General features: G+C 41.4%; 1 protein-coding gene across 11 annotated transcripts in view; it reads right to left on the minus strand.

Moving 5' to 3' along the window:
• Positions 1-1667: 1667 nt before the first annotated feature.
• MTA1 (metastasis associated 1) overlaps positions 1668-27554 on the minus strand; it is an 87888-nt gene continuing 62001 nt past the window's right edge. For 8 of the 11 annotated variants that reach the window (XM_052800488.1, XM_052800496.1, XM_052800497.1 and 5 more), the window contains 8 exons: positions 26014-26203; positions 25532-25621; positions 23510-23662; positions 22407-22442; positions 16037-16048; positions 10908-10939; positions 7860-8011; positions 1668-3354 (listed from right to left, as the gene is read on the minus strand). In XM_052800488.1, coding sequence (XP_052656448.1) covers positions 3216-3354; positions 7860-8011; positions 10908-10939; positions 16037-16048; positions 22407-22442; positions 23510-23662; positions 25532-25621; positions 26014-26203 — 804 coding nt within the window. In that variant the 3' untranslated portion in view covers positions 1668-3215. Of the gene's footprint in view, positions 3355-7859; positions 8012-10907; positions 10940-16036; positions 16049-22406; positions 22443-23509; positions 23663-25531; positions 25622-26013; positions 26204-27554 lie in introns of those variants that run through there. The other 3 variants (XM_052800489.1, XM_052800498.1, XM_052800499.1) reach the window with 3 other exon arrangements.

Raw genomic sequence — 27554 nt, forward strand, 5'->3', positions numbered from 1 at the left:
CACTGCAACTCCTGTCAGAATTTGTCCCCTACAATCTTAAGGGCTCTTTAGGAGGTGGAAGCAGGGGGTGGAAGGGACACTGCCCCAGCTGTATGAACCTTTTTTTATTTTTACAAGGCTCTAGAGCAGGAGGGTGAATAATCAAAGGCAATTCCTGCAGCAACAGCACATCAGCGTATGAATGTGAATTCAGAAGAGAGGTTGGTACAGGAGAGGCTTAGTGACAGCAGCTGGCTTAAGAGAGTGACAGCGCGGCCTTAGGTAGGTCAGTGGTGGGACCTAGCATTCACTCCACACTTCCCAAGAGCCAGCATTTTTCTTTGGTTGCTAAAGGTATCTTCTAGCCCCTCCTCCCAAGCCGGTACAAACATAAGCCAGTGAAACACAAGGGAGTGACGTCTGCTTCCGCATGCCAAAAACCAGCATCCATATTAAAGGACATGCGAGGGATCCTTCAAAGTCAGGGCAGCACAGGATATTCTCTCTGCTTGCCTGGACTCGTTCCCAGAGTTATCTCTGGAGCTGCTCCAAGAAAGCTTTTAAGTTGCTGGAAACTGCAGAGCTGGCACCCCCAAGTGGTTACTCTGAGCTCTTGGTGCAGCCTCAACAGCTTCTCTCAAGTCTCATCAATAGTTCATCCACTGATAACCAACGTGCATTGTCCCCAGCACGCAGGGATTTCAGAGCTCCCCCAACACCAAGGCAGAGTATGGCCCTCCGCTACGGCTGAGGCATCGGCTCTGAATCCCACCGCAGAGGGGCTGAAGACAATTCGGGGACAGATTTTTCAAAGTGATCCCTTCAGATTTCATTTTACAACAGGAAGGAATCCCTACAAGACCTTTCCCTCACACAGAAAAACTGAGTGTTACAAAACCTTCCTGCACTCGGCAATATTTCTTACGTACACAGGTTAATCCTACAGGTTGATGGAGGCAAAGTGAAACTGCCAATGGTCTTTGGTGCAGCCCTGCACCGTTGCACACAGCCTGGAGGCTGCCTTTCTAGTAAGCTTGGTGCCGTTCTTCTGTAGCATGTCCTTCAGGAATGGCTGTCCCCTCCCGCTTTTAAGTTATGGATAGGAAAACATGACCAGCAGTATAGGATACACTTACAACATCTGCTAAGTTGCACAGCTACTCACAGCCACAGAGTAAATCTTACCACTCCCGAGCAGCAAATGAGACCAAACATTGAGCCCGCTTTGCTTATCCCAGTAAGGAGCAAATGTAGAAATGAAGCAGTACTTAAATGTCAGTGGGTTCAGTTGCTAACCCCCAGGGATTTCACTCTGCCACATGCCAGAGTCATGCCCCTGATCAGCAAGATGCATGAGCCGCCCCAGACAAAAGGCTCATTCAAAGCTCCGGCGTTGCATCTGCTGCCACATTTAAAAGGAGGAGGGAGGGAGTCACAGTCTGAAGTGCTAGAAATGTTTAAACTGCGTATGAGGGGAAATCAAACTATGAATGACTCTTGCCCTGCACAACGTACCGGCACTGGCGGCACAAGGACGCGCCGCAATTATGCAAACACTTGAGAGCAGAACGCAACTCTGGGATGTGACGGAAGGAGCGCAGAGGCGTACGCACCAGCCAGATGGCACCCTGAGCAAGGGTCTTGGCAGCTATTTCAGAAGAGACAAAAAGCAGATGTTTCACAAAAGCTCACTTTCCAGGTTTATTAAGTAAAGTTAACTGAATTGTTTTCATTTTGTGGGGATTCCTTTCCGTCTAACCTGGTGGGTTAGCAGAGTTGCACAGAATCACGGTTGGACTGTGATAACCCAAATACAACTTTGGCTCATCTCACCGCTGACACATATGGAATGACTTGGGGGTTATTACATGCTGTGTCTGCTTGAGGCAGGTACATGTACAGATCAGCACAAGTTGCAAATGATAGTTTACATCCTTTCAAAACAGAGCAGGGCATTCAGCAAATGCACTGCAATGAGAAGACATATGAAAAAGAAATTATACAGACTTGCAAATACATAAGAAGTTCAAGAGATGCAAGAAACCTCAAACACAAGAAATGTCAAGGGGGGAAAAAAACACTTAATTTCAGACACAATGTGTTCAAATGAAAACCCAGCTGTAATTTAAATTCCCTTCAAAATGGGAAACATACAGTAACGCAATTAAAGAGAAACCAGGTCTCATCCTGGGAGAGATGTGTCCAAAAACACTGATGCACAAACAGGTTCAGAGTTCTAAGCAAAATGTCCCTGGGCATTGGTGTACTTGACTCTTGGAGCCAGAGCAAAGCAATTCATTACACTTGCTGGACTGCTGGGCCTACTGCTGGGTCTTGGTGGTATAACAGCACGTAGGATTCCAGATGTCAGAGAGAAGGCAGCACGCAAACTGCTGGTTACTGGGAGAAATGCCACAGGCCACATCTCCCAGGGATTGACTAGAGTAAGGACACCTAATTCTGGTAGCCTGGCCTCCACTGCACACAACGTTAGTGTAATGTTCTGCAAGGTTCTTCAGTTCTTAGCTCACTCCTTTCTCAGCCTGAGTTGTTTCTGTCTTGTGCATGAGCACAACTGGCCGTGCAAAATGATCCAAAAAACATAAGGGACAGGACCAAAGAAAACTGGCTGAACCTGGGGCTGGCTTTCAGCTCCTATTTCCAAATATCAGTTAAAGGTTGGAAATTTATCTACAAAAGAAATCATATAAATGAAATAAAAAATGGCACCGTCCACAAAATAAAAAAAAAAAAAAAAGGAAAAATCTTACAACACAGCCTCGTAAAAATGGCTTTGCAACGAGAGCTCAGTCACAAAATGAAGGGTTCTAGCTCTTCGTACATCAGAAGAGGAAACAAAGCTAAAAAGTACTAGTCCACATTCTCTTAATAAGTTAAACTTACTTTCCCTCCCCCTGTCTACAAAAGGGGTAGAAGCAAAGGGGAAAAGAGGCTACCAAAAATTAAAAAAAAAAAAAAAAAAAAAAAAAAGAAAGAAAAAAAAGAAAGAAAGGAGAGAGGAGAGAGCGCGCGCGAGAGAGAGAGCAGTCTGTGGTCAGAGGCTCAGAGCAGGGCTGAGTTCCTTTTAAGGGTTTAAAAGATGCAAAACAGTTCCTCAAAAGTTCCCTCTCTTCAACAGTTAGTTCAATGCTGTAGCCATAGAAACTCAAGTATATATTGGAGGAGAGATTCTTTCAGGCAGATCCACCATCATCTGGAGAGCTGCTCAGTGTGTGTTAATCCTCAATGATTATGGGTTCATCGTTCATGGGCTGGCGTAGCTGCACTGCCTGGATGGGCCGGAGGATAATAGGCTTGTAAGGGCGTCTGGCGGCTCGCTTGGCTTCAGAGGAGGAAAGCAGCTTGCGGATTTTCCTGCAGACAGTAAGGAAGAAAGGAACCAATTACAGAGGCTGGACACTAAGGTAGGTTTCTCGATTTCTCTAAGTGAAACCAGGCCTGCACATGCAGAGGCTGCTAGCTAACGGGATGGGCTGATGCTATTTATTTCAGCAATGTCTTCCCCAGGGAACTTTTGTTTTCTGATTTATAAACCCACCAATGAAGAGGAATTGCATTCTCTGTTCCAGAATCCTTCCCCTGCAGAGCAGAAGGCATTCTGGTCCAGCCTCACAGAACCAGGGTCTACTGCTGTACATATAACACATGAAATAGTTATGACAGCCAGTTTCCATATCACTAATTTATTTTGATGCACACAGACACATCAGTTGGACATGCTGCAGGCAGCTTTGTGGGAATTTACAAAGCCAAGTTACAACCAAACCTCTTCTGGCAATGTTGGTCACTTCCTCTGCTAATCCATCTCTCACGGAGCTCTTTGACATTCCCCAGCCACAAGCAGGTGCACACAGCTGCCTCTTCAAAAGAAACCCGTCACAGCACGAGCCAGCAACATTTGGTCTCCCATGGAGCTACACCTAAAGGCTGAGCTGCTGCAGGGGAGCTCCATGACGGCCACCAACCAGTGAACCAATACTGGAGCCTTTTCCCCCCACAGGGAACACTAACAGGGTGTCTCCCCCTCTTATTTCTCCTACGCTGTGAGTGCCCAACCCAGAAATGGGTAATATTCACATCTTGCATTTGTTAAGAGTTTCCCTATATGTTACAAGACTAGCAACAAGTCTTATCAGACACATGAAGCAGTTTTCCATATGAAGAGAAAGTAAAAGAGAGAGAAGAGAGGGGGCACACCGATATTTTAAAATTAGCAAAGTAAGGTTGAAAGAGACAATACAGAATGATTACTTGTTTCTTTTTGTCAATACCAGGCTTAGAGCTAAAGGAAGTATCCTTAAAAAAAAAAAAAAGCCAGAACAAAAAACCCAAACCAAAACAACAACAAAAAAATCCTGCACCCCACCCCCCCCAACCCCCAAAACCAGCAACAATGAAAAATGTACTACGTAATTCAAGTGAGGCATTCATTTCCAGAGGACGTTGCGGTGGTCAAAGGCATTTAGAGATTAGAAAGGAAAGCGATAAATATTCACAAGAGTAGTCCCCCAGTACCCGCTATACACAGCCTTCAGTTCAGGCTGAACTGGGGCAACAAGGAGGGTCTGATAAGGAAGCACTGCCTAGCCTTATAGGCTCCTACCTTAACAATTTTTTTACTTACTGTGACAGACATGATACTGCACTAGAGGAAGGGCAGCCACATGGCTTTACAGTCCACAACTCAACCATCTATAACCCCAAAGGTAACTTTTACATTTCTGGTTAGTCAACATTGCTGGGGTCAAGAAACCCTTTTTTTGGATGTGTTGGGGTTTTACTGATTTGTTTTGTTTTTTTAAATGGAAGAGATACAGTCTTACTGAGCTGATGTCTATCACTGTGCTATTTCTGTATTTGAGATGTGCTGGTTGCTGAAGAAACTGGTCAAAATACATTTCCCCCAAATATTTACCCTTACCACCACCAGCACTGACAAATCAACAACTTCAGCTGAAGATTTTGAATCAGCTGTGGTCAGATTTGGTCATCTCTTCCTTGCTTTTTCTGCCCACTGAGCAGAACAAGTCTGCTACACAGCACTTACACAGAGACACATCTTTTGTTTGCTCAGTGTCCCCATTTCTCCAGTGCCTTCTAAAGTTGAAAGGCCACAGGGTGGGGAGAGGAGAGAACAAGGTGGAAAAGTGGTGGTGGGGAGAAAAAAATGAAATCTTGATGTGATGATTTTTCCAAGACTCATTTAGCTGAAGTTGATCTTTTAGCCAGCACAGCTTCTTATAGTATCCGCATGTGCTCAATTAGACACGCCGCCATCAGAAACACGTCTCGTAGCAGTTCTAGATTCTGATCAGGTCACCCACTGCCTCCACTTGCATAAATTATAAATGCCAAATTCCTTACTGTGAGGCTTGAATTCAAAAACTTATTCCTTTCAATCAACCAACTTTTCAAACTCCTCTCTCAAAGCTATCCAGTTTTCTAGCACCATTCTCAACAGTGCTACACAAAAAGGGGAGGAGGAGGGGTGTAAAACTTTAGGAAAACCTACTTTCTGTGACTGAAAACACAGCCTGACCCTCAGCTGGAGGATGATATGCAGATATGGCTGCTAGATTGATTGCTATGGAGCCAACACAAAGCTCAAATTGTTTCAGAGCTCACAAACAAGTCTTACATTCTTGACACTGGAATGCAGCAGATGGTTCAGGAAAAAGTTAGAGGTGAAATGCCTGACAGAAAACCCGTGCCGCTTACAATGCTACATCGCTCAGGCTTCCCTGCTTTTCAACAGGCTGCCAAACATCTCCTTTCAGCACTCATCAGTCAGCTAAGCAGCAAGGCTGTCAGACAAAGAAGCCCGTTCTTTCTTTTTTTTCTTTTAAATGGAAGAGATAAGGTCTTACTGAGCTGATGTCTATCACTGCACTACGATTTCTGCGTTAGAGATGTGCTGGTTGCTGTGGGACTGATCTTTCCTGCCTCTGTCAGTGGTTCTGTGTGAGCAGACGATTCTGTGCCTTTACAGTAAATTGTTCTCACGACCAACATCACACTTGATGAATATTCTCACTGTTCTGTACACATCAAAGGGCAGGACCTTGTAGTAGTACTGAGACATTACTACCCCAGACCTGCAGTATTTCTTATGGGTTGGACGGTAAAGATGTCAAGAAGTGTTTTGTAGATGCAGGATTATGAAATAAGCCTTGAGTATATAAGGACTGAATTAGAGACTGTGTACCCTGCATCCACAATGGCGCATGAATTTGCCAGAGCTGCAGGTCTGTAATGGGATCCTGGTACCTCTTTACCAGAGCAAGATGACAACAGGAATAAGGAAACTGCTTCCCCTGAGAATTAAATACTTCTCTCACTTTAGTTTCAATTATATATGGGATTCCACTGCTCACTTTCACAGCATCTCACAGAAACAGAAAAGAAGGGAAAGACAAGGTAAAGATATGAGCTGGTGTGAAATGCACAGTTGCATTAAAGGTGTCCATAGGAACAAGGAAATTAATTTCATGTTTCTTCTGAGTTCTGATGAGGGGGCTTCCTGCACTGAAATCTGATGATCCAATAGATCAGTCGTTAGTAACTTGAATGTTACCAGTCTCAGCTTGTCTATGAAGCCAATCTTTGACACTAGGCCCACAGAATAGTCACTTGAAATGCTTTGCAGGCTAAGGAGGAGGTTGGGGATGTCAGGACTCTATGCACTTCATGCTGAACAAATGAATACTCAAGAGTAGCACCAAATTTAGTAGTACCAGAAGAGAGAAGTACTCAAAAATCCTGACCTCCTTGGTCACCTTTGAGGGCTCAGACATCCAGTAATTCCCATGTCTATCTCTGCTAGGTACTGGAGGGAAAGGTAAGTGCTTCTCTGCCTGTTGGGGCACTGATACTGAAAGCGTTGATAACTTCAGGCTTCGGACACAGACAAAAGCCAGAGAGCACTTCTGCTTGCAGAGAGGGCTGAAAGGCAGGGCTGCAGCTTTGCTCTGACCTTCTTCGAGATCACCCAGGAGAGAGGCATCAAGTTCTTGGGAGGAAAACACACACGCCTACGTCTCCACCTTTCTCACCACACCCAGGAGCAGTCCTCCCTTCCTAGGAATAACACAGTACTGGGAACACGCACACAAAAGCTTTGCTTTAGGGATCAGGCCACACAGCTTCTACTGCTGTTAGCAGCCTGTAAACAGAGCTTAAAGTGAAAGTCATGCAAGGAAGGTTTCTTTTACTAATTTTATCCTGTGGGCGGAGTAACAAGGACTAGCAGAAGCGGTACCACCAGAGGAGGAAGATGGACACCGCAGGGCTAAATCTCACCACTACTGGTGGCAAATACCAACCACCAAAGAAATGAGGCAACTCAGCCCCCAGAAACCCTGCATCATTTGTAGGTTTCAGTACTCAGACACACGACGAGACGTTCCGAGATGTAATACAAGAGACGTCAGCATGCAAGAGGGCATACAGAGCTCTACGTATAGCAGGCTCTGTTCCTCAGCACCCATGCGCCAGAAGGCCCTAATCCTGTTACTGAGACACTGTGGTAGGACCTCCAAAGGCATTTATAGGTCTGAACCAGGTGAACTTCCCACCTCACTCTTCCTCCCCTTACTGCCCATCTCTTACAGGAACTGCTCTGGAAGAAGAAGAATCTACTTTCTCTGGAATGCAAGTGCATGATTAGGCACATCAGGCATGATCAGGTATATCACAGCCTTTACCACCTCAACACACACAGGCAGTGGTCTCTGCATTCAGTCTGAGCAACAGATCTGCTGAAGAGACCCCTGTCTAACCACAAAATCAGCTGCAGCATCCACAAGGAACACAAACCAAAAGACCTCCCCTTAAATCCTCTGAAAGACCAAGCTTCCTACCTGGTTTCTTCAGTGGCCATGTAAAAAACATCATCTGGTGCATCAATCCAGTTCATCCTCCTCCTTTTCACTGGAGGCATGGATCCACCACGAATTAATCGGACTTTTGTTGGGTATGATTTCCCATTGAGCAGCAAGTTTCGGCTTGGTCCCTAACGTGATACATAAAAAAGTACAATTATGGACTGCAACAAACCTGCAGTAGCATGTGATAAGCACTCAAAGGAAAAGCAAATTAAAGTTTTCATATCCATTGTTGAGAGTTTACAGTAAATATTTCCCCTCTTGCCCATGACTGAATACAGAATTCACATAAAAGCAATTGTCCACAAGCAGTAGAAGTTAGGCACCTTCAATATACAATAGGACAGCAATATTCCAGCGACAGGACAAATAATAAATGGAAGGCATTACCAATAATCTGTTGCTTGTGTCTGAAAGATGACATGAAGTTCGAAAGATTGAGCGTAAGACTTAGATTTCAGCTACTACCATAAATCTAGAGCAACTCTATTGATTTCAGGGAAGGAAATCTAGCTACGCAGCAAATCAAATATAAAAATCAGAATTTACAGTTATTCTGGTGTACCAAACTTACCCATATCCATTTTGTTCTCGGGAGGTTAATATTTAATGAGGATAGTATATAATTAAATATGTTGTTGAAAACAAATCTACTACTACAAAGCTTAGCAGCTCTCATCATAAAATCCTTTTAGCATTTAACACCACAGATTTCCCATATATAACACATTTGCTTTGCGAATCAACACAGGTATCATTTTCCAGACCCACAGTAGCCCCCTTCCACTCAACTGGAAAAACACGAGCTGTTATTAAAAGAGGTGCAGATGAAAGGGAGCAAAGTATTAAGCTTCTCAAATGCAGCTGTCCTTGATCATTTGAAGTCCAGTTCTGCTGCCCCTCTTCCTGCTGATTAGCACATTGAGAAATCCCACTGAAATCAGTAACACTGGACAGTTGGGAAAGATGCAAAATAAGGCCCTAGAAAATTTGATATGCATAAATAAAAGCTGGTCAGAAAACACCCCGGTAGAAATTTAATTCTGGTATTTCACAGGCCATCATCTGAGGTCAGACCATCTCCCCAGATGCACCAAGGCTTCCCCTTCTGCCCACAAAATGGGAAACTGAGCATGTACATGAGGGATGTCTGGCCTGGGAGATCCACCTCAAAAGGAAAGGTGGGGACATGAGGTATTCAAGTCCTTCAGTGTCAGGTTATGGCAAAAGCTCAACCAAATTTTAACACTTTGCCTTAGAAAGGGAAGGCTTCAGTCTGTCAACCAAGGAAAAAAACCCAACAAAACCCTATGTCTATCTCATTTTTATCTGAGGAAAAAAACAAAAAAAGATAGATTTTTTTTTTGACCAGCCTTAATCAACTGTGCTAGCAAGATCTACTTCCTGTAGAAAATTAGGGCTTTAGAGCTAAACTAACAAAACCCCACCTTTAAAAATCCTAAGCTCTTTAAAGTTGCAGTAACAGTTTAATTTCTTAGTTGCCCAGCTCCATGTTATACAAGACAACTTCAGCACCACAGCAGACCACTGAAATACTTCAAGAATTGCTTTTATATTAGAGATTTATTAAGGAAAAGGTTTCAGATAAAAAGTTTTTCTGTTGTTGGTTTTTTTTCTTTTTACCCCCTCCAGATTTCTCCAAGAAAATCCTTTCATTAGTGTTGCAAATGATATTTTCTCCGCACGTGCTACATACACAGGAGAACAACTCTGGAGAAAGTTCTTGGAAATACCTAGAAGGGGCACCCCTGTGCTTCCAGGTCGCCTTTTCTCTACCTGCACAGAGCAATCTGTTTCAAATAGTATATCCTCAAATGTGGACCTTTAATGTTCTGTTCAGTAGCACAATTCATCAAGCAACCAGAAATCAAGGCAGTTCAGGGGTTTCACCCTAAAACACCTAAAAAGTGTTAGGTCATCACAGATTTCTCCCACTGCACTGAGTCGGTTTATTCAGCAGACACAAACAAGTAGCCAGTCTCCTCAGTGACAAGAAATGAAGCTGAATTCATGGAAGAATACAATTTACCACTTCAGATCAGATGCTCAAGTAACAAACCAAACGAATGCTTTGTTATTACAAGCAGACTAGCATGCTCAAGTTATAGCCTACCCTCATAATACTGCACACTATCCGAGAACATTATTAGATTTATTAATGCTTGTGATCACCGTTCAGTGACCATCAGTCATACCTGCTGCAGACTGACCCATGTCAGAGCGACTCTACTGACACTAACACATTGTGGCAGTTCACCTAATGAGGCAAGCTCCACTTTATCAACACCAGAAGATCATTTTTGGGGAAAAAAAAAATTTATGCTTGAAGTTCTCTCCCATGAGTCTCCCATAATCCATGCGTAAGCTGGGAAAGTGATGCACAGGCTTTGCACTGGCCCCTTCACACCGAGGTGAATTTCACGAGAAAGCATTTTGCCAGAGACGCATCAATCAGACTGGCTATTTGCTTCTGTCTTTTGATAAAACTCAGCATAATGGATGAAAGGCTAGGAATAATTTTTACTCAAAAAAAAGAACACAAAAAACAAGCATTCTCAGCAGACAACTTGCACACCAACTTCCTAAAAAAAAAAAAAAAAAAAAAAAAAGAAGAAACTGTTTTCCAAACAAACCCTTCCATCATTTAAACAACCTTCCTCCTTCAGGGAAACACATTCCACCTAGAAACACATCCCAGAGCTTTGCTATAAACAGCCACTCAGTTTCTGTATGAGCAGAAACAAAATGTTCCATTCAAAATAGAATCTCATTTATATATACATAGATAGATAGATTTGAGGTTTAAATTGTATTTAACCACTTGGATGTTTCACATACCCCAAAATAATTTTTTTTTTTAATACTTTTCAATTAATTGGGAAGTATGACCAGCTGCAAACAGCAAAGATGGAAGTGAAACTCTACAGTTTAATGGGGTGTTCTATCTAGCATGGGTTAGTAATTCTTCTTTTCCCTGTTTTGGTTAAATGAACATTCTCTTACCATTTGTCTGGTTTGTCCGTGGTTAGGCAGACCTAACAAACAGGAAAGAGAATAGAGCTGGTAAGACCATTGCTTTTCCAAGACAGAAAAAAGTACAAAATCAAAACACACGCAGCTATGATTGCAACTGTGTTGTTTTGCTAAAGCAAGAGTTGTCTACCAAACTACCTTCTCCCCTCCTACAAAGGTAACTGAGAAAAGAGCTTCCTTAACAACATGTTTTGAAAAGCAGAGGTCCCAAGTTAAAAACACGTTCCATTCACCCAGTCTTTTCTCCATTTACTCACACCTTTCTTCAAACTACCACTAAAAGTACACTTCCTCTTTCAGATCTGAGGTTATCCTCAAGTCTTGGGAAAAAAAACGGGTGTTCTGTTTTAGTTTTGGAGGAATTTACTGACATCAAGAAGGAGAAAGTGGAAGGTATTATACACTGTCAAGACAGCAACAAATAAAATCCTTCCTATCATCCTTAGATCCCCAGGGAACTCTTCAGCTCAGATGTTAGCTACAAGCTGTTAGCAAACAGACTGTATCTGCTGAACCTACCACAAGTAAATACTTTCACAGACATAGCTCCATCAGTCACAGAGCACAGCGCCTCCAGCTATCACACAAAGCCCTTGCCCAGTAACACGAACAGCACGATAAAGCACCAAGCACAATGGCTTGATTTTACTAGCTTATTTGCTATACTATCAGATACCCTATCTATCATGCTGCCATAGCATATGTACTGAACTGTACTTTACATATAGACCTTGTAGGACACACAAAGGTCTTGGGATGTAAGAGAATGATGTGTTGCTATAAGGCAGCAGGGTATGGCACGGAATGGACTGGGAGACGTAATAAACCTTTTTGTTAGCACTCTTTAGTTTTCTAAGGGGCATGCTCGCAGAAAACACCATTTCATTAACATCAGTGCACCAAACCATCTTTCTCAGCCCCTTCTCACCGAGAACCAAAATGCCAGTACATCAAATCCAACAGGTACTACAGGACAGGCATCAGCAAATGCTGTCGCTGGCCACAACAGTTATCAGTATGAATTATGCTTTCACATTTATAGCAAACTTCCCAGCTTGACTTTTGAAACTTCCCATTGCTAGTGAGTTAAGCTGTGATGAAAGAGCAAAGCTTTTTAAAGAATCCAGCAAAATGAACTTTTACAGTTCATGGTCTGCACTCCAACAGATTCCTTGAGGTTCTCCTTGGTAAAAACAACACCATCTACTCACAGCAAGTACGCTAGGAAACACATGGCACAGCAATGTATCAGGAGGGAGAAAGGCGGAGCAGGGGACATTTTCTGAGCATTGAGTATCATGACATCACATTAAAACCAACAGTTTATATCAAGTGTATTTTCCATTCTGTGTAGATGTGTGCTGTTAGCTACTTCAAACATCAAGACACACAGTTTCAATTTTTGCAGCATTTTTGTGCCTAAGTATTCACAGAGATGAAGAAATAGCTGCCAAATAAGACCACCAGTAACAACCTTCAGATGTTGACAAAGGCAATGTAGGCACCAGATAATAATTCCTTTTTACATGGGAGTAGCGATCGCATCCAAAACACAGCTGTGAGCAGCCGTTTGAGATGGATGGACAAAGAGCTCCACGGATGCTGGGAAACAGCACAGCCAGCAGGATGCAACCTGAATCTGTTGGCTTCAGAGCTAAGCTTTAGCACTTGTTTTTTCTTCCCCCTTCCGTAACAGAAAGATAACATTTTCTCCATTCACAGGAGCTCCGAGAGATGTAAATCAACTGATGCTAGTCCCTGGATTGAGGCCACACATTTCATTTTAACCACACTCCAGATCAGCAACTTTCTTGTACTAAGAACGTTCTTGATGCCAGAAAAGACTAGCCTACAGGAGCAGCTGATACGTGGCTGCTGTGATGACTATTGCTGGTTGTACAACAGACAGTGAACAGTGCTATTCCCGAGTAGAAGAATTAACCCAGAATATTCCATGGTGAGAAGAGATGTTGAGACTGATACAAACTGAGCGAACGCTGAGCAGAACTGCTACTTACTCTGAGCCCCAAAGCTTTAGAGCCCTCAAACAGCAAAGAAGCAGTGCGAACAACAGGGATACACCTCACCCCCTAAGCTGTAATTTCCAGGATAAAGCTGCCCATGACAACTTTTTGCTCCAGTAAAATAGGACACAAAACAAAGTTACAGTTTCAATACAACTTAAACTCTCACTATCACAGTAATAAGGTATCAATTACCACATTAATCTTAGCTATCTGTGAATTTTCCCTTTAGTCACACTTCGATAACTGGAGTCTGAAAGACTGAAAACAGACACTAAAAAGACTAGCTTCAGTTTCCAATTAAAAAAAAAAATCACACTAAAAGCATAGGCAAATGAAGCACTGCTATTAAATGAGCAACTTTTACCCACAATGGTCACCAAAGAGATGCAGAGAGACAGCATAACATCTGTAACCCATTGCAGAACAGCTGTCAAGTCAACAGGATGCATCTGTACTGGAAACAATGGATTCTCAGCCAAAAGTTTTTGGTGGCTTCTGTGTGAGAGATGAGGTCTGCGAGACAGGCACCTCTAAGATCTAAACCAATCCTCCGTCTCTGGGTTAAGGAGTGGTACAGACAGGTAACTCGCCATATGAAACAGTCCTCCCCGAGGTGATTGCTCCATTTTCACAGATCAAGGTTTGACAGAGAATTCTCACACACATGCATCCAACAAGCAGGTTAAAAATACAAGACAGCATATGAATAAAAACCAGAAGCAAAATACAACAGGGTTCTGGCAGCTCCTCTCCAGGAAAAAAACCTGTCTTTAACTATTCTATGGAGGGATGTCTAGAGAAGCCACAGGGTAGAAAGCATGAACACTCCTTTCGATAAGATCTAAGGTCCAACTGCTTAAATTTACATAGCTCCACATCAGGAACAACACGAACAGCCTTCAAATGAGATTAAAAAAAAAAAAAAAAACCCAAACAAAAAAAGGAGGGTTTTTTCAGGATTGACCAAACCTTTAAAACCACAAAGTGTAAAGGTCTACAATGATGAATCTAAGCAGGTTTTCCACTCTTTTGCAGCCAAAGAAATTGAAATATACTCCGAAAACTCAAGATAAATTTTTTTTTTTCCCATAGCACTGAAAAAAACCCAAAGCCCTAGAAAATCTCCTGCCATTCAATTCCTCCTGCCACTCTCCTCTATACACTGAAATAAAGAGGAAGTCCCAGAGGATAAAATGAAGGTAAATTGAAGGTATATCTGCAGATAAGCATAAATGTCCTTTGCCACAGATGATTCTACATTGTTACTGAAATGGCAATAAAACACCTAATCACAGTACAGAGATTAATTGACACCCTCAGAGCATGCCTCTACTCCCCACAGCTTAGTGACAAAGACCTTAGAACTGTTCCTCTAGCATAAGCACAATTACAGAGATTTTGGCTCAAAACCAGTCACAGCAGGTTACTATGCCCTAATAATCCTTTTATTCTTGAAGTATCAAAGCTGCAGATGAATATAGTTTCACCCAAAGAAACACAGGTGGGGAAGGACTATCACAAACAGCAAAACAAGTCTCTTACTACTGTTGCTTTGCAGCTTTGTTTTATCTTTTGGGGATGGGGGGAACCACCTCTCAGTCAACCAACCTGTTTCTTTTCCTACAATCTCATATCATTTGAATCTAATGCTTTCAGATTTGTTAAAAAAAAAAATTAAAATGAGAGAATACCTAAACTTCCAGCAGCAACTAGAGCACCACCCCAAGAGCATGCTGCAGGAGTAGGTAATAGTTGGAACCCGATGACACAGAGTGGACTGGGGGAATGTAATTTCCCTATGGGAAGCATACCAGTACATCTGGTCCCACTGGACGCCTGAGAGTAGACATGCATGCTCTTTGCTGATCCAGTCCCATCCCCTGCGAGTCCAGCGAGAGGACCTCAGCATCTGAATGGCAGCATTCAAAAATTACTCCCACCGCTCAAATTCAGCTTGCTTTTTTGCCAACTCCACAAAACACACAACTGCCATTTCGAGAAGAAGGAGAGCCTAAACCCTCAGCAGTGTGCCCAATGCAGACTGGAGTGCAGGGATATTTCCATGAAGTTAATACAGCAAGCATCAAGAAGCTGCAGAATAAACACCAACCATGGCCACTTTTCTAATTCGGTAGAAACCTTCCAGTGCTTTTCCATGCCTGAACATACATACCGCTGCCTGTATATTTACCGACCATTTCATAGTTTGGCACAAGAAGTCTGTACAGAGCTGCTAGTACCAAGGAGGAAGAGTAGCCCAGCTTCTAGCCACTGGACATAACTTGGTGTTGTTAAATTTATATTTACTGAAATGTACTAACTCCAATCTTAAGCATATCCACCACACACAAAAATATGGGTCCTTCATCTCATGTTAACAAAATTAATCTTTTTTTTTTTTTTTTTTAACCAATCAGGACATCAAGCAATTAGTCACAGATGGCATTTTGTTTTTAACGTCTGTTTACCGAAGAGAAGTATCATGCAGAACATGCAATATGCAGTATCATTCATAAACACATCTTCAGTCACAATGATTGTAGAGAATTTAACACACATTTTCACAACCAACAAGTTTACTATACTAAAATACACTGCTTTCAAAAATCCATACACTCTTCATATGCATTTTCCTTTTCCAAAAGTAATCCTCCTCCTGGGATTCCATCCTTCCCAGCAGTAACAAAAACATCAACAGTACCACATTTGTGAGCAAGCTAGGAAAAAAAAAAAAAAAATTCATGCATGAATGAGGCTTGATGAACAAGGATTTCACTTCCAAGTTACTGGTTCACTTGAAGTAGTCTCTGTGTGTTGACATATACACACATCAGTTTTTGCAAGCTTATAAGAATGCTTTAGTACTCCTCTCTCTCTTAAACTGCCAAGAGTGTGTTACTGCTGTGAGCAGATTGAGTGTCCATGTTCTAACAATCAAAGGCTATAAACTTTCAGGAATGCAAGTGCAACAAGCAGAACAGAGCATAAATTGTACTAAACACCACCTAGACTAATGTTTTTTTTTAAATTCTGTTGTACATAAAAACAATGTTAAAATTGCAATTTACTTACCTAAGTAAGTTCCTACCAAGATTGGCAAAGGAAAAGGAAAAAAAAAGATTTAAGGTTAAAAAAAGGAAAGATTCACATAGTTCAGAATACAGTAGCCCAGGCCCATGCAACAAATACAGAAATACAGACTGTTTTGGCTGTAAAGAAACACAGAAGTGATTGCAGTTCTCTGTTGGACAGATAAACTCAAGACAACATTAAACAAACAGTAACTCCAAATGAGAGATTCCACAAAGAGGAGCTTTAATTTTGGGTGAGTAAGTAGTGGTTCACTAGCCACCTCCTTCCACCAACCCCTGCACATTAACATTGTTGGATTTTGACAGTACTTCCTAAAATGCTTGGTCTAACAGTTCACATTAATTTGCTTCACAGTATCTCTCAGATGATGTGTTTGTTATGCAAAGCTGTACCTTCTGCTAAGAGTACTTCAAGGACCCTACTAATACTTTCTGGTCAGTGACATCCAACTACAATGAGTCAGTAGCCACCCTTGGACAAGTATGTTGAGAATGGAGAGCTGCTATCTATCTTGGTGTCAAGTCAATCAATACTATCCACCTTCATTCCTAAAAGAGCATCACAGTATATTCTGTCTGGCTGTAACACACTAAGTGGTTAAAAAAAGAGACAACAAAACCATGCACCTCACTGCTTTAGGATTTGCAGAAACCACTGAATTATTCACTCTTCTTAGAATTGGGAATATTACACATCATATACGTTTATCTATGTGTCTGTGCGTGTGTAATATATATATGTGTGATATGTATCACACATGTAGATTCCACTTAATTACAAATTCAGGCTTTGTACTATCCAGGGCATTTGCAATTCTGCCATTGCATTGTTATACATTCATCTCCTCTCATCGTAATTACACCTGCTCCCTACCATTGTCTTGGGATATGCACTCTCCTCTCTCTCAACATTTGCATCTTACTCCATGCCGTCCCTCATAAATGAAATGGTTTTCACTAGTTGATCCATAGAGCATGATGCCCATCACCTGATTTCATTTCCATATCTTTCTCCATAACACCAAAAGAAACTGATCACAGTATCACAGCTAAGCTGAAGGCAAGTCAAAAAAGTTTCACTTAACATCTGAATACAAAATCCTATGTACAATTCTCAAAAATAATCTGTACTTTTGGTATATAATGTAAAGCAGGGAAGTGGCACAGGCACAGTTCTTGGGGTCTCCAAAAAGCATTTCAAGCAACTTGTCATTCTTCCCAGCTGTGCTGCTACTGGCAAGAAACAGTCATTCTTTTAAGCACTGAACATTTTCTCTCTTGACACTAGTCAGCATTACTCTGGTTCAGATACCAACAGCTAAAGCCAGGACTTTTCTCCAGTACCCCATGTATCACATTACTCATTAAAGGACCAATGCTCCCTGCTGTTTACAGTCATTCCTGCATGGGCTGATTTCCTTTGGCTGGGCCAAAGGAAGGGCAGCCAGGACCACTGCTGATAAAGGCAGAATTTTAATGCAACTTATGCATACAGGTAAGTCCATGCTTTCTGCAAGGTCTAAGTCAGCCACAAAAAAAACTTTGAGATAAGTCTGGTCACCTACAGAGCTGATGCTAGAGAATTTCCTTATGTTCCCACCTCGATAGCTGTTTTTGATCAAGAACAGTATTTCCACTTCCATGCTCATCTCTTGATAATTAAACTAATGCCATGCTAGGCTGATGAATGCTTCCAGTTCTAGGAGTTGATTCATATTTCCCCAAAAGGAGGTGAGAAACAATGAACCAGAACGTTAAATGAGACTGACATTCCATTTTGGTTTAGAAATCCTCAGTAGCAGAAGCAAGGTATTCCAACAGTTAATTAACCTCACTCAAAAATTTGCAGCTTGTTTCTAGCCAAAGTTTTTCTACTGTACCTTCTGGCTACTGCAGCTCATTATTCCATTCCCAGCTAGACTAAAAAGCCCTCTATTATTACACTTCTGCTGCTCCTGTCAGCAGAGACAAACATCTACAACTTCCACTTTGATAAAAGCATTTTCCATTATACAGTGTGTTTTCCAGTCCCTTCACCGTTTTCACGACTCTTCTATAAACCCTCTCCAATTTTCAGCATTCGATCCGCTACCATTTTATCAATGCAAGTTTGTTGCTGGGAAAAGCCTTCCCTTTATTTCAGCTACTCATTCATGTTCTCTCTCTTTCTGCCAATTTTAGAGTGCATGTGATGACCCTGAAAAACAGATTTGATTAGATGAAAGCTAACGTGGTGTAAAAGAGAGGGGAAAAAAAATAAAAATCTAACAATGCTCCCTCCCTTCCCCCAGTAGAAATTTGCATAAACAAGTATCACGCAGACCCCATAACTGGATAGCTGTAAGGAAAAAAGTAAACAGGGTCCAGAACATAAGACATCCTCTCTATCTCTCTAGAGGAAGTTTCATAGCAAATATTGTCAGTCAAGCTCCAGAACACTAATGAAAAAGCAATAAACTATAATTTTTTTAACACCTCACTGTATTTGACAGCTTATGAGACTCCATGTACTTTTCATGCTCCAAAAATAGGATTCTGCAGCAATTCGTCCATGCTAATCTAATGTTGAAGGAGAGCTGGGAAGGGCATTGTATGCCTGATGGTACCTCCAATGCAATTTAAAGAGGGAAACAAAATAGATGAAAGGACTACACCCTTCTTATAAAATAGAGTGGAGGTAGTAAGGCAAGACGAGATTAAGAACATTTTCCCATTCTTGGAATTCAAGCACCAGTCAAAATGCTAGATGCCTGGCCAGACAAATAATACTCAAAGCTTGAAAAAGTTCAACTCTCTCAAGGATTAAGCAGGGATAAGTGAGAAAAAGGAAAGTTAAAGACACTTAGCTGGAGTTACATAGTAAGAGAAAAAACAAACAAACAAACAACAATATTCCAAAGGAAAAAATCTGAAGTACTCTCTTAAGTTCAGCAATTTCCAATTTTTCCGTAATTAGTTTTAACTAGTTCTGGCTGCAGCCCACTAACAAGTTTCCTTTTGTTTTCCGCCTTGATCTCTCACCACGAAGGTTCCCTTTTTCCCAGCCTTTCCTTACTTCCCATTACTACCTCTCTTCACACAGAGTTCAGTCTGACCAACCTGCATCTGCCCATAGACTAGGTGGTCTTTCATTGCCAACCCCTCCACCCTCAGTCATTGTTTGGGCATATTTAGGAACAGTGTTTCCATTTATGCAGGAACATTCATCTAGGCACTTCACTGATTAACTTTTCTGAGGGCTGAATTCTAACTACCAACCACCCATCGTCCTAAATACCAAGGGGTGGTAGAGACTCAGATGAATATCTTCCAGCAGCACTGCCTAAAGGAACACCCAAAATCCTACATGAACAGTTCAATTTTCACCAATGTTAAACAGCTGAATTCTAAATGAAGGCAGCAGGTGCCATGGGAATTTAAATGCCTTACAAACCTGACCACACCACTATATACATATAAACATGGATGTTAATGCTTTACATTAAGCAAAAATACAAGCTGCTACTTGGCTCATTCCCTGCAAAGCAATCTCTTGATTTTATATTGCTTTATGATCTGGCCATGAGGAAAGCCTTACAAACTCATCACATGCAATCAGTTCAGCAACCAGCCATAATTTACAGTATACATACTTCTCCCATGAGTTTGAAAGCAATAGCCCAGCACCAAAAGGCTTTTATCACCAGCAAAGAGACTTCAGCTAAAGCCCACCATAATAGCTGTCCACTGCCATATGTCAAAGACTTTGACATGGTGACTTGTCCAAACCGTAAGGTATCTTCCAGGTGCCACCAACACAGCACATCAGCAGGAAGCAGAAAAAACCCTGGCTAATTAATACAACATTGCAGTAGGTTAACATCTCCTTCAAAACTATTTCAAGGAGACATTAGGTGGACAAAGTGTCTTCCTGCACCTAAATTTGTGCAGAAAGAGTATTTTCAGCAGTCGTCTTAACACCAGCTTTTCTTTGCAGTACACTCCTACTATGACCTAAAGCAGCCAGTATGCCACCATGTATCACTAAGGGGAGAGGAAAAACATAAAACCAACAAAGAACCCCCACAATTTCCCATAGTATCTATAGGAGCTATGCAAATGAAGAATCTGACTGATTATAACAATTCAGTTTTACTCTCATTAATTTTTCTTCTATTTTAGGCCAGTTATAATGCAAAAATCAGTCACTCTGGATAGATGGGTTTATTTCAGTCCTTTTATACTAAATCATTGGCTCCTGAATTCTGGTCACAAGGCTTCATCACTCTTGCTGCCATTCACCTCTTCTTCACAACAGTTCCAACTTGTGCTCTTCCTCTCCGCTGACGACCTCCTCTCCCTTCCCACCAGCAGCCCCCCCCAAACCAGTAAGCCTGTATGACTCCATCCAAACCCAAGGAGTAGTCTCAGCACCACATTCCCAGTTCTGGCACAGCACAGGAAACTGGCATTAGCCATGCCCAGAGCCAGCAAAGCTTACCAGCTCACATGCAAGGCAACTGGGAACCAATGCTAATTGGCACTGGCACACAAACTGTCTCCAGGCCAGAAATAGATCCACCAAACTTCCACCATCTGTTTCCCTGTGCCCAGCAGATCTCAATCCAAGTTCTTTAAACCTTGTTTCCTTGCAGGTGGTTCCCTTCCCTCTCTGTCTCGGCAAAGCTTCCAGCAACCCAGGGTCAGAAAATATTCCAGATGTCAAAATTGCAGCGTGGCAAACGTTTTCCATTCACAAATAAATCTCAACCAACAATTTTAAGCTGAACAGCTCACAAAAATATCCAGTTAACACTCACTACCCCAGCAGGTTAACAGATTCTGGGACTGAATTGTACTCTCTTACCTAGCAGTTACAGGAACAAATACTACTCCAAGTATTTCAGTGGCTGGCTGAGAACAGACTGAGCAGATAAAGCAGCAGGCAATCGGTGAGAGCCAGCCCCTGCACAACTACGCACATACGCATCAGAGAAACGCGTGTTCTGAGGAGCCTGAACAGGTATTTCACCCAAATCTTCTTTTTGCCAACTGCTCCAGCAACAGTTATGACTGAAATGTATCTAACCAAATATGTGTACCAGCAGACAGACATTTTAAAACACTAAAACAAGAATCCTCCATTTCCAGTAAGTAAATGGTTTCAGGTTATCAAATCCAGTGCTCTACACAGAGAGTGCCTTCCTGAGGGAAGGATCAGTTCTTCTACTTCCCTCCTTTGGACCACAACATCTCAAAGCTTCAGAAGTGTGTCATCTGCTGAGTGACTCAGCAGTCCCCTTGCTGATGAGGACATTTAGCAGGGAGCAGCAGGCATGCCCATAAGCAGGTAGTCACTAGGAGCTGTGAGCTACTCTGCATCTACATCCCTCATTACTGGACAAAGCTTCCAAGGAAGCCAAACTGACCAAGGCAGCAGGGTTTTGTTATTCTTCCCAAAACACAAAAGTTAAAAAGCACATTAAAAACTCAGCAACACAATATCAAGGTATAAATTCCCAAAGACAGCAAGACAGTAGAATGATCATTGTCCTCATTCTTACTGTATTCTCCACATGCACTTATATATGCATGCACGTAAATATTGGTAACAGTCATCCACTGTCTCAGCCATTAAACACAAAGCTTAACATCAGGGCATGCAGTGGCGGCCATTTCATGGTAACACGTAAGCTGAAGTTTTTGTGTTTGCCTGTCTCATGATGACATTTAAATATCTTAACTATTAAAAATTGGTCTGTTCTATTGAATTTGGTTAAGTGACATCATATGTACGTTTCTTGCGTTATCACAAACTAAAGCTTCTGAGGTCTATTCAGTAGTCAGAACAGATTAATTTTTAACCTGTGGAAATTTTGAAAACCATTTCTACTGCAAGTAGAGAACGCACAGACAGTCTCTCACCAGTGGGACTGTTCACTCACAATGGCAAATATAGAGACTTGAACTTGGGACTTGATGTGAATAGTCTTGTATTTCTTTTGGTCAAAGTGAATTTAAAGTAGTTCTGGATGCATGAAACTGATTTCTTAAAAGTCAAACAGTGAAACAACACCTAGTTTCAAACCAACCATCACAGCTTTCAGCAGTTTCACAAACCTGCTAGAAAACTGTTCTGTCAACTCGAGGAATTAGTAATGAATACTGAACGTAGCACTTCATGTCTTCAGCACGGTAAAGCCTGGAAGGTGAGCAGCATAACCATGGGTGGAAATGGTTACCCAAGGAACACTTAGACATCAACACAAAAGGTGCACACAGACTCATTAGCCACAAAGCACAGACAAGCCAGCAGATGAAACTAAAAATCACTCTCCTAGCATAAGCTGAGCGCAGCTTCAAGGTCTTACCCCTGCTAGGCATCAACAGGCGCTTCTTCATGTTGCCTGATAGAGCACAAGTGAACAGAAAAGAGAAAAACATCACATCAGCAACCTGAACAGCAGCAGTTTAAAATGTTCTTAATGTTAAAACACAAACAATAAGGTATCAAATTTTTGTAATTATATTTCAGATAAGCCACATATAAAGTTGAAATCAAAGGTAAAAAATGAGAAAGATTCTCCATATCTCCCTCCCTGCTCAGAGTCACCATTAAACCAACTGTTCCTTTCCCCTGCTAAGGAGAGCTACCCTCCATGTTCTCACTCCCGTTAAGACCATTTGAACAGACCCTTTTATCCTCATCTGAAAAAAAGACTGCACTTTCTCTTCCCCAACACTCTCAGGCAAGAGCAACTCTTCAGAACAGAGCCCTGGAGTCTATGCCAGGAACAACCTGCATCTAACTCCCACTTCAAACACCTTCCCCATGCCTTTTATTCTTGAGGAGATGAAGTCCAAACTCCATTGCACAGAGGTGCTCAGTGACAGGGCCAGCAAAAGCAAATGCTCTGGTTCTGTGCAAGGCAAGAGCAGGTTTATGCCGCACCAGATCTGGCATGTCTGCCTCTCTCAGCTAAGCAGCAGCCTGCCTTTCTCAATGGCATGCAGCCTCTGGCAGCTTTGCTGAAAGCCAGGTGATCCACACGTTACAAAGCCACCTGGGAACTGCACTGCTACTACCTACAGGTTAAAAATCTGTAAACCTCAAAAGAAAAAGGAAACATCACTGAAAAAAGCTATTAAGGTTTTCTTCATACTACTCTTTTAAAAATTGAAGGGAAGTTTCTCCTTCATTATCCCATTTGCAAGGTTGGTCAAGCTAGGCAGAGCTCCACTAGCACAGTAGGTTTATGTGCGTGCACCACCCAGGCTGTACACATCACGTGTCTCACCCAAAAGGAGAAATGGGACGAGAGACTTTTAAAAAAGGAAAAAAATAACCTGCCTCAAGAATAAGAAACCTGGAATTTATATGAAGGACTATGGTTTTAAATAATCTCCTTGTATACCAACAGAACAGAAGAAAAAGCATATATAGACAATATACATTCTGCAGAAAAATATTTACCATCCATTCCATTGTGTTGTTCATAACTTCTTTTTCCCAGGATAGTTGGGGACCCATTATTAATGACAGGCGTAAACTTAGCAGGAGTCAGATTGTTGAGAGAACTGGACAAGCTCTTTGCAGGATCTGGTTTCGGAGGACACGGATGAGACTCTGTTGTAAAACAGAAAGGTGGGGTGGTTTTAATTAGTGAAGATACTGGAATTATAAATCTGAAAACAACCTGCAAACTTCCAAGGTGACCAAGTATATACCCCTTATATACAAACTATCTCAGTCAATAATTTTGACTGGAGATTGCTATTTATATAAAGCATTTTAAGTATATTTAGGAATTCACCTCTACTGAAGATGTTAACACCAATGTCATGATATTATCCTAAAATAAGAGCTGATAAGAAAAGCATTTTGAATCTATTTCCAAAACACTGTTCTCCAACAATTTGGGATCATTTTGGGGGTGGTCTATATTAAAAGCCATCTTTGGGCAGTCAGGCAACACCCCTAAACTCTGGGGAACTTACAACCTTGCCAGTTTTGCAAGGTTTGTAAAAAAATACAATTTCTAAACTGACCAAACAAATTGAGGATTCAAACCACCACCATAAAGAACACACAGTCTGAATTCAAACTTGTGGCCAAGGCAGAGATCAAGCACACGCTGTTCGACGGAAAAGATTTTGAGAAAGTTACAAGCAACAGCAAACGGGAGCTTCAACCGAGTTTTTCTCTCGCAGCCCCAACAGCTGAATAACATATAACTTAAAGCACACTGAGCACGACACCTCCAAGAATATGTTCTCGCCAGTCCTTCAGCCTCCCTCTATTTCTTTCACTACCTTCTCCCAACTCAACAGTCAAACGGAGACCCTGACACAGCACTAATGAAGTCTTAAAATCTATTGCTACATTCTGTACAACTATTTTAAGCAAGATTTTATCCAACAGCAAAACTTCTCCCTTTATTGGCTTTCATTGCACTATAGGTATCCAAAGGTTTCTCAGTCTGTGTAGCTCATCAGTATACAGCAGAAATACAACACTCAACAGAAAAGCAGTAAATATTTAATAAGCCTTGAGCCTTACAATATTTCACCAACAAAAATGTTCAAAGAGACATAAAATCAACTCCAGTGTTTCTTATCAGAGTAAAAAGGCAATCAATTTCCTTGTTAATCTGGAAGCCTTCAAAGTACCACTGTCCAAGCTAGCTTTCTGTGGTTAGACTTATGTTAGACTGCTGTAACAACCTGAGACATGTCTTCAGGGTATCTCCAGCAACAATAGGGAAAATTATTTTGCATCCATTTGTAGCAAGAGCTGGCATGTCACATAGCATCACTTTAGATGCTTCCAGCACCTAAAACTTACACCAAGGTCCCGGACGGAGCTACCCAGCATGCCCCCACAGATCAGCTGATGAGGCCCAAGTCCTCAAGAAAACAAAACAAAACAAACCCCAAAACAAACAAACAAACTAACAAAAACCACCCCCCCACCCCCCCACACCAAGAAGAAAGTAAAGAATGGAAGTATTGTCCCCTTGTCTAGCTCCAGCACAGAACAGCCAGCAGCTGATTCACAAGCTGTGGGACACAGTGCTATCCTAAACCCAAGAGGCTTCTTGGAGGACCCGACTGTAGGAACTGTCTCCAGACAGCCCAAAAATTGGAACAGTGGACTGACCAATTGTTCCCAAAACATTATGTTTATGCCTCCATTAGCAGATGGTTAATTTATCCCCACATACATCAGAAGCCACAGCAAACACATTCCGCCCTTCACTTGAAATTTCTGATAAAAGCTCCATGAGCCCAGAGTGGACTGCTGAGCCACTAGGTCTGTCAAATTAGGTAGTAAAAAGGACAAGTTCATGGGGAGGTTTTCACGTTTTCTTTTTTAATCCAGAACCAGCATCTAAATCCAGAACCAAATGGGAAAAGAAATGGTTAGCAGAATTAGCTAGTAGGGTTTTTTGTTTGGTTGGGGTTTTTTGTGTTTGGTGTTGTTTGGTTTTAATACCTAAATACCGGAGTACTGCTTCTAAAGGCTTTCGAACCACTTGCTTTAATAGCAATGGGTTTTCTGATGCCTCAGGTAAACGTGCTGTGCCTGTAAAACAAAGAAAAATAATTAGAGGGTAAAGACATTTAGATACAGCAAAACTAAGTGAATAACTAAAGTGTCCTGAAAGAGCTTTCCAATTAAAAGAAATTTTACAGGTTGCAAGCATGTCTTGGCAACAGGACACAAATGCAGGAGAATGCTAAATGTAATAGCAAACATGAATATTTTAGAACAAACAACTCATGAATTTTCAAAGTTATTTGTCTAGCCTACAATCAGTTAGAATGCTCTGCAAGTATAGCTAGATTTGGGAAACCAGTAGCTACATGCAAGAGACCATCTCAAGAAGTTGCAACTCAAACTTTATAGGAAAGGAATCTCTAAGGGTTCCTTTGCAAGTAGGTCCCAGAGCAGGTCCCAGCTGCATCACCACTCACATTCCGCTTTGATTGCTGCGCTGTTAATAGGCAGATAGGGATGTCTTGCAGCATGCCAAGGGCGCAAGATATCTCGACATAAACGTCTGGCAATTCTTGTCAGTTTTGTTGTATGGAGATAGAAAGCTTGTCGTGTCTTCATAGCAAACTTGGGACTCCCGCTGTTTCGTACTGGCACACCATGAGGACTCTAAAAAGAAAGAAAAATAAATATGGTTTCTAAAAAATTATTATTAGAAAGTATGGTTTTAAAGAAGAGAAATAATACCATATAAAAATCACTTTCAACTACTGATTCACAGGCCTAAGAACAGAAACAGTATTACAGATGAAAATATTTTCAGCCCAGCTATTCCCCATTTCCCAAATCTTACCCATCAATATTTGGAATTTTCTTCCAAAATGTCAAAGGATAAAACAAAGGTAAACATTTTGTCTTCACAGAGAAGTATTTATTTCTGTGCTGTCCCAAGTTTTAAAGGAGGGATCCAAAAGGCAGACCTGAAGAAGTTACCTGATGCTATCACATGATTTAGTGCTTATAGAGTCAATAAAGACTCCCCACCTTTGGGTGCTTATAGTTCCTCTGGATATACAATGCAAACTCCTCATAACAAATCATTTGTAAGAGGGAGAAGAAAATCAGAAAGTAGCTGTATGGCTAAAATATACATCACAAACTCATTTCCCAAAGTAAACTTACAGTATGCAAAAGAATGTTTTTGACTCAAAGTTGCAAGAATTTGTTTTAATTCTTACTCGGAACTCAATGAATGCATTTACAGAGCTGTCAAATATTCACTGCATGTAATAAAGAACACTACTGAAAGACATTTATTGACTACAGAGCCAAAGCAGTATCTTCTTCATTAAAAGCAACTAAGTCAACCAATAAAATAACGCAAGTTTGGGGAGAACAAGGCTTTCCCCTCTCTAACAATTTACATACTTTTTAATTAACAAAAAAGAGGTATAAGGCTGATAAAACCTGGCAGTTATCTCAGCAATTAGGTAGCTTCAGAGGGCAAACAGACACCTGGAAAGGACAGAGGTTAAATGAAAGAAACAGAATAGAAAGGGTATGATAGCTAGGACTAGGAGAGAGGAAAGAAATAGTAATCTAAGACCAAAGTTCAACGTGCACTATCCTTCTGTCCATGTGATGCAGCTACTTTTTCCAATCAGCTCAATGTATGATGGTTCCAGATCAAACTTCCACCAAATTCAGAAAAATTCTGAGAATTTTGGTTTTTAATTAAAAGGGGGAAAATTAAACAGAAGAAGCTTATACAATGCTTACTCAAAGCTATCCAAAAGGAAGAAGGATTAAAAAAAAAAAAAAAAAAAGGATAAAATAGAAAAACACGATAAGGGATCTCTAAAAAGCCACTAGCTATTTGGGGTATCTAATTCTGAATGTGCCTTGGGAAAGGGAACAGGTTTCAGGAAATAATGAATTCCTTTATGGAAAAAAAAGTCCTCTTCCTCCTACAGCAAAAATCATGGAAACTGAATACCAGAAACGCTGGCTAGCATTTCAT

The sequence above is a fragment of the Harpia harpyja genome, chromosome 11 (assembly GCF_026419915.1).
Source record: "Harpia harpyja isolate bHarHar1 chromosome 11, bHarHar1 primary haplotype, whole genome shotgun sequence".
NCBI lineage: Eukaryota > Metazoa > Chordata > Aves > Accipitriformes > Accipitridae > Harpia > Harpia harpyja.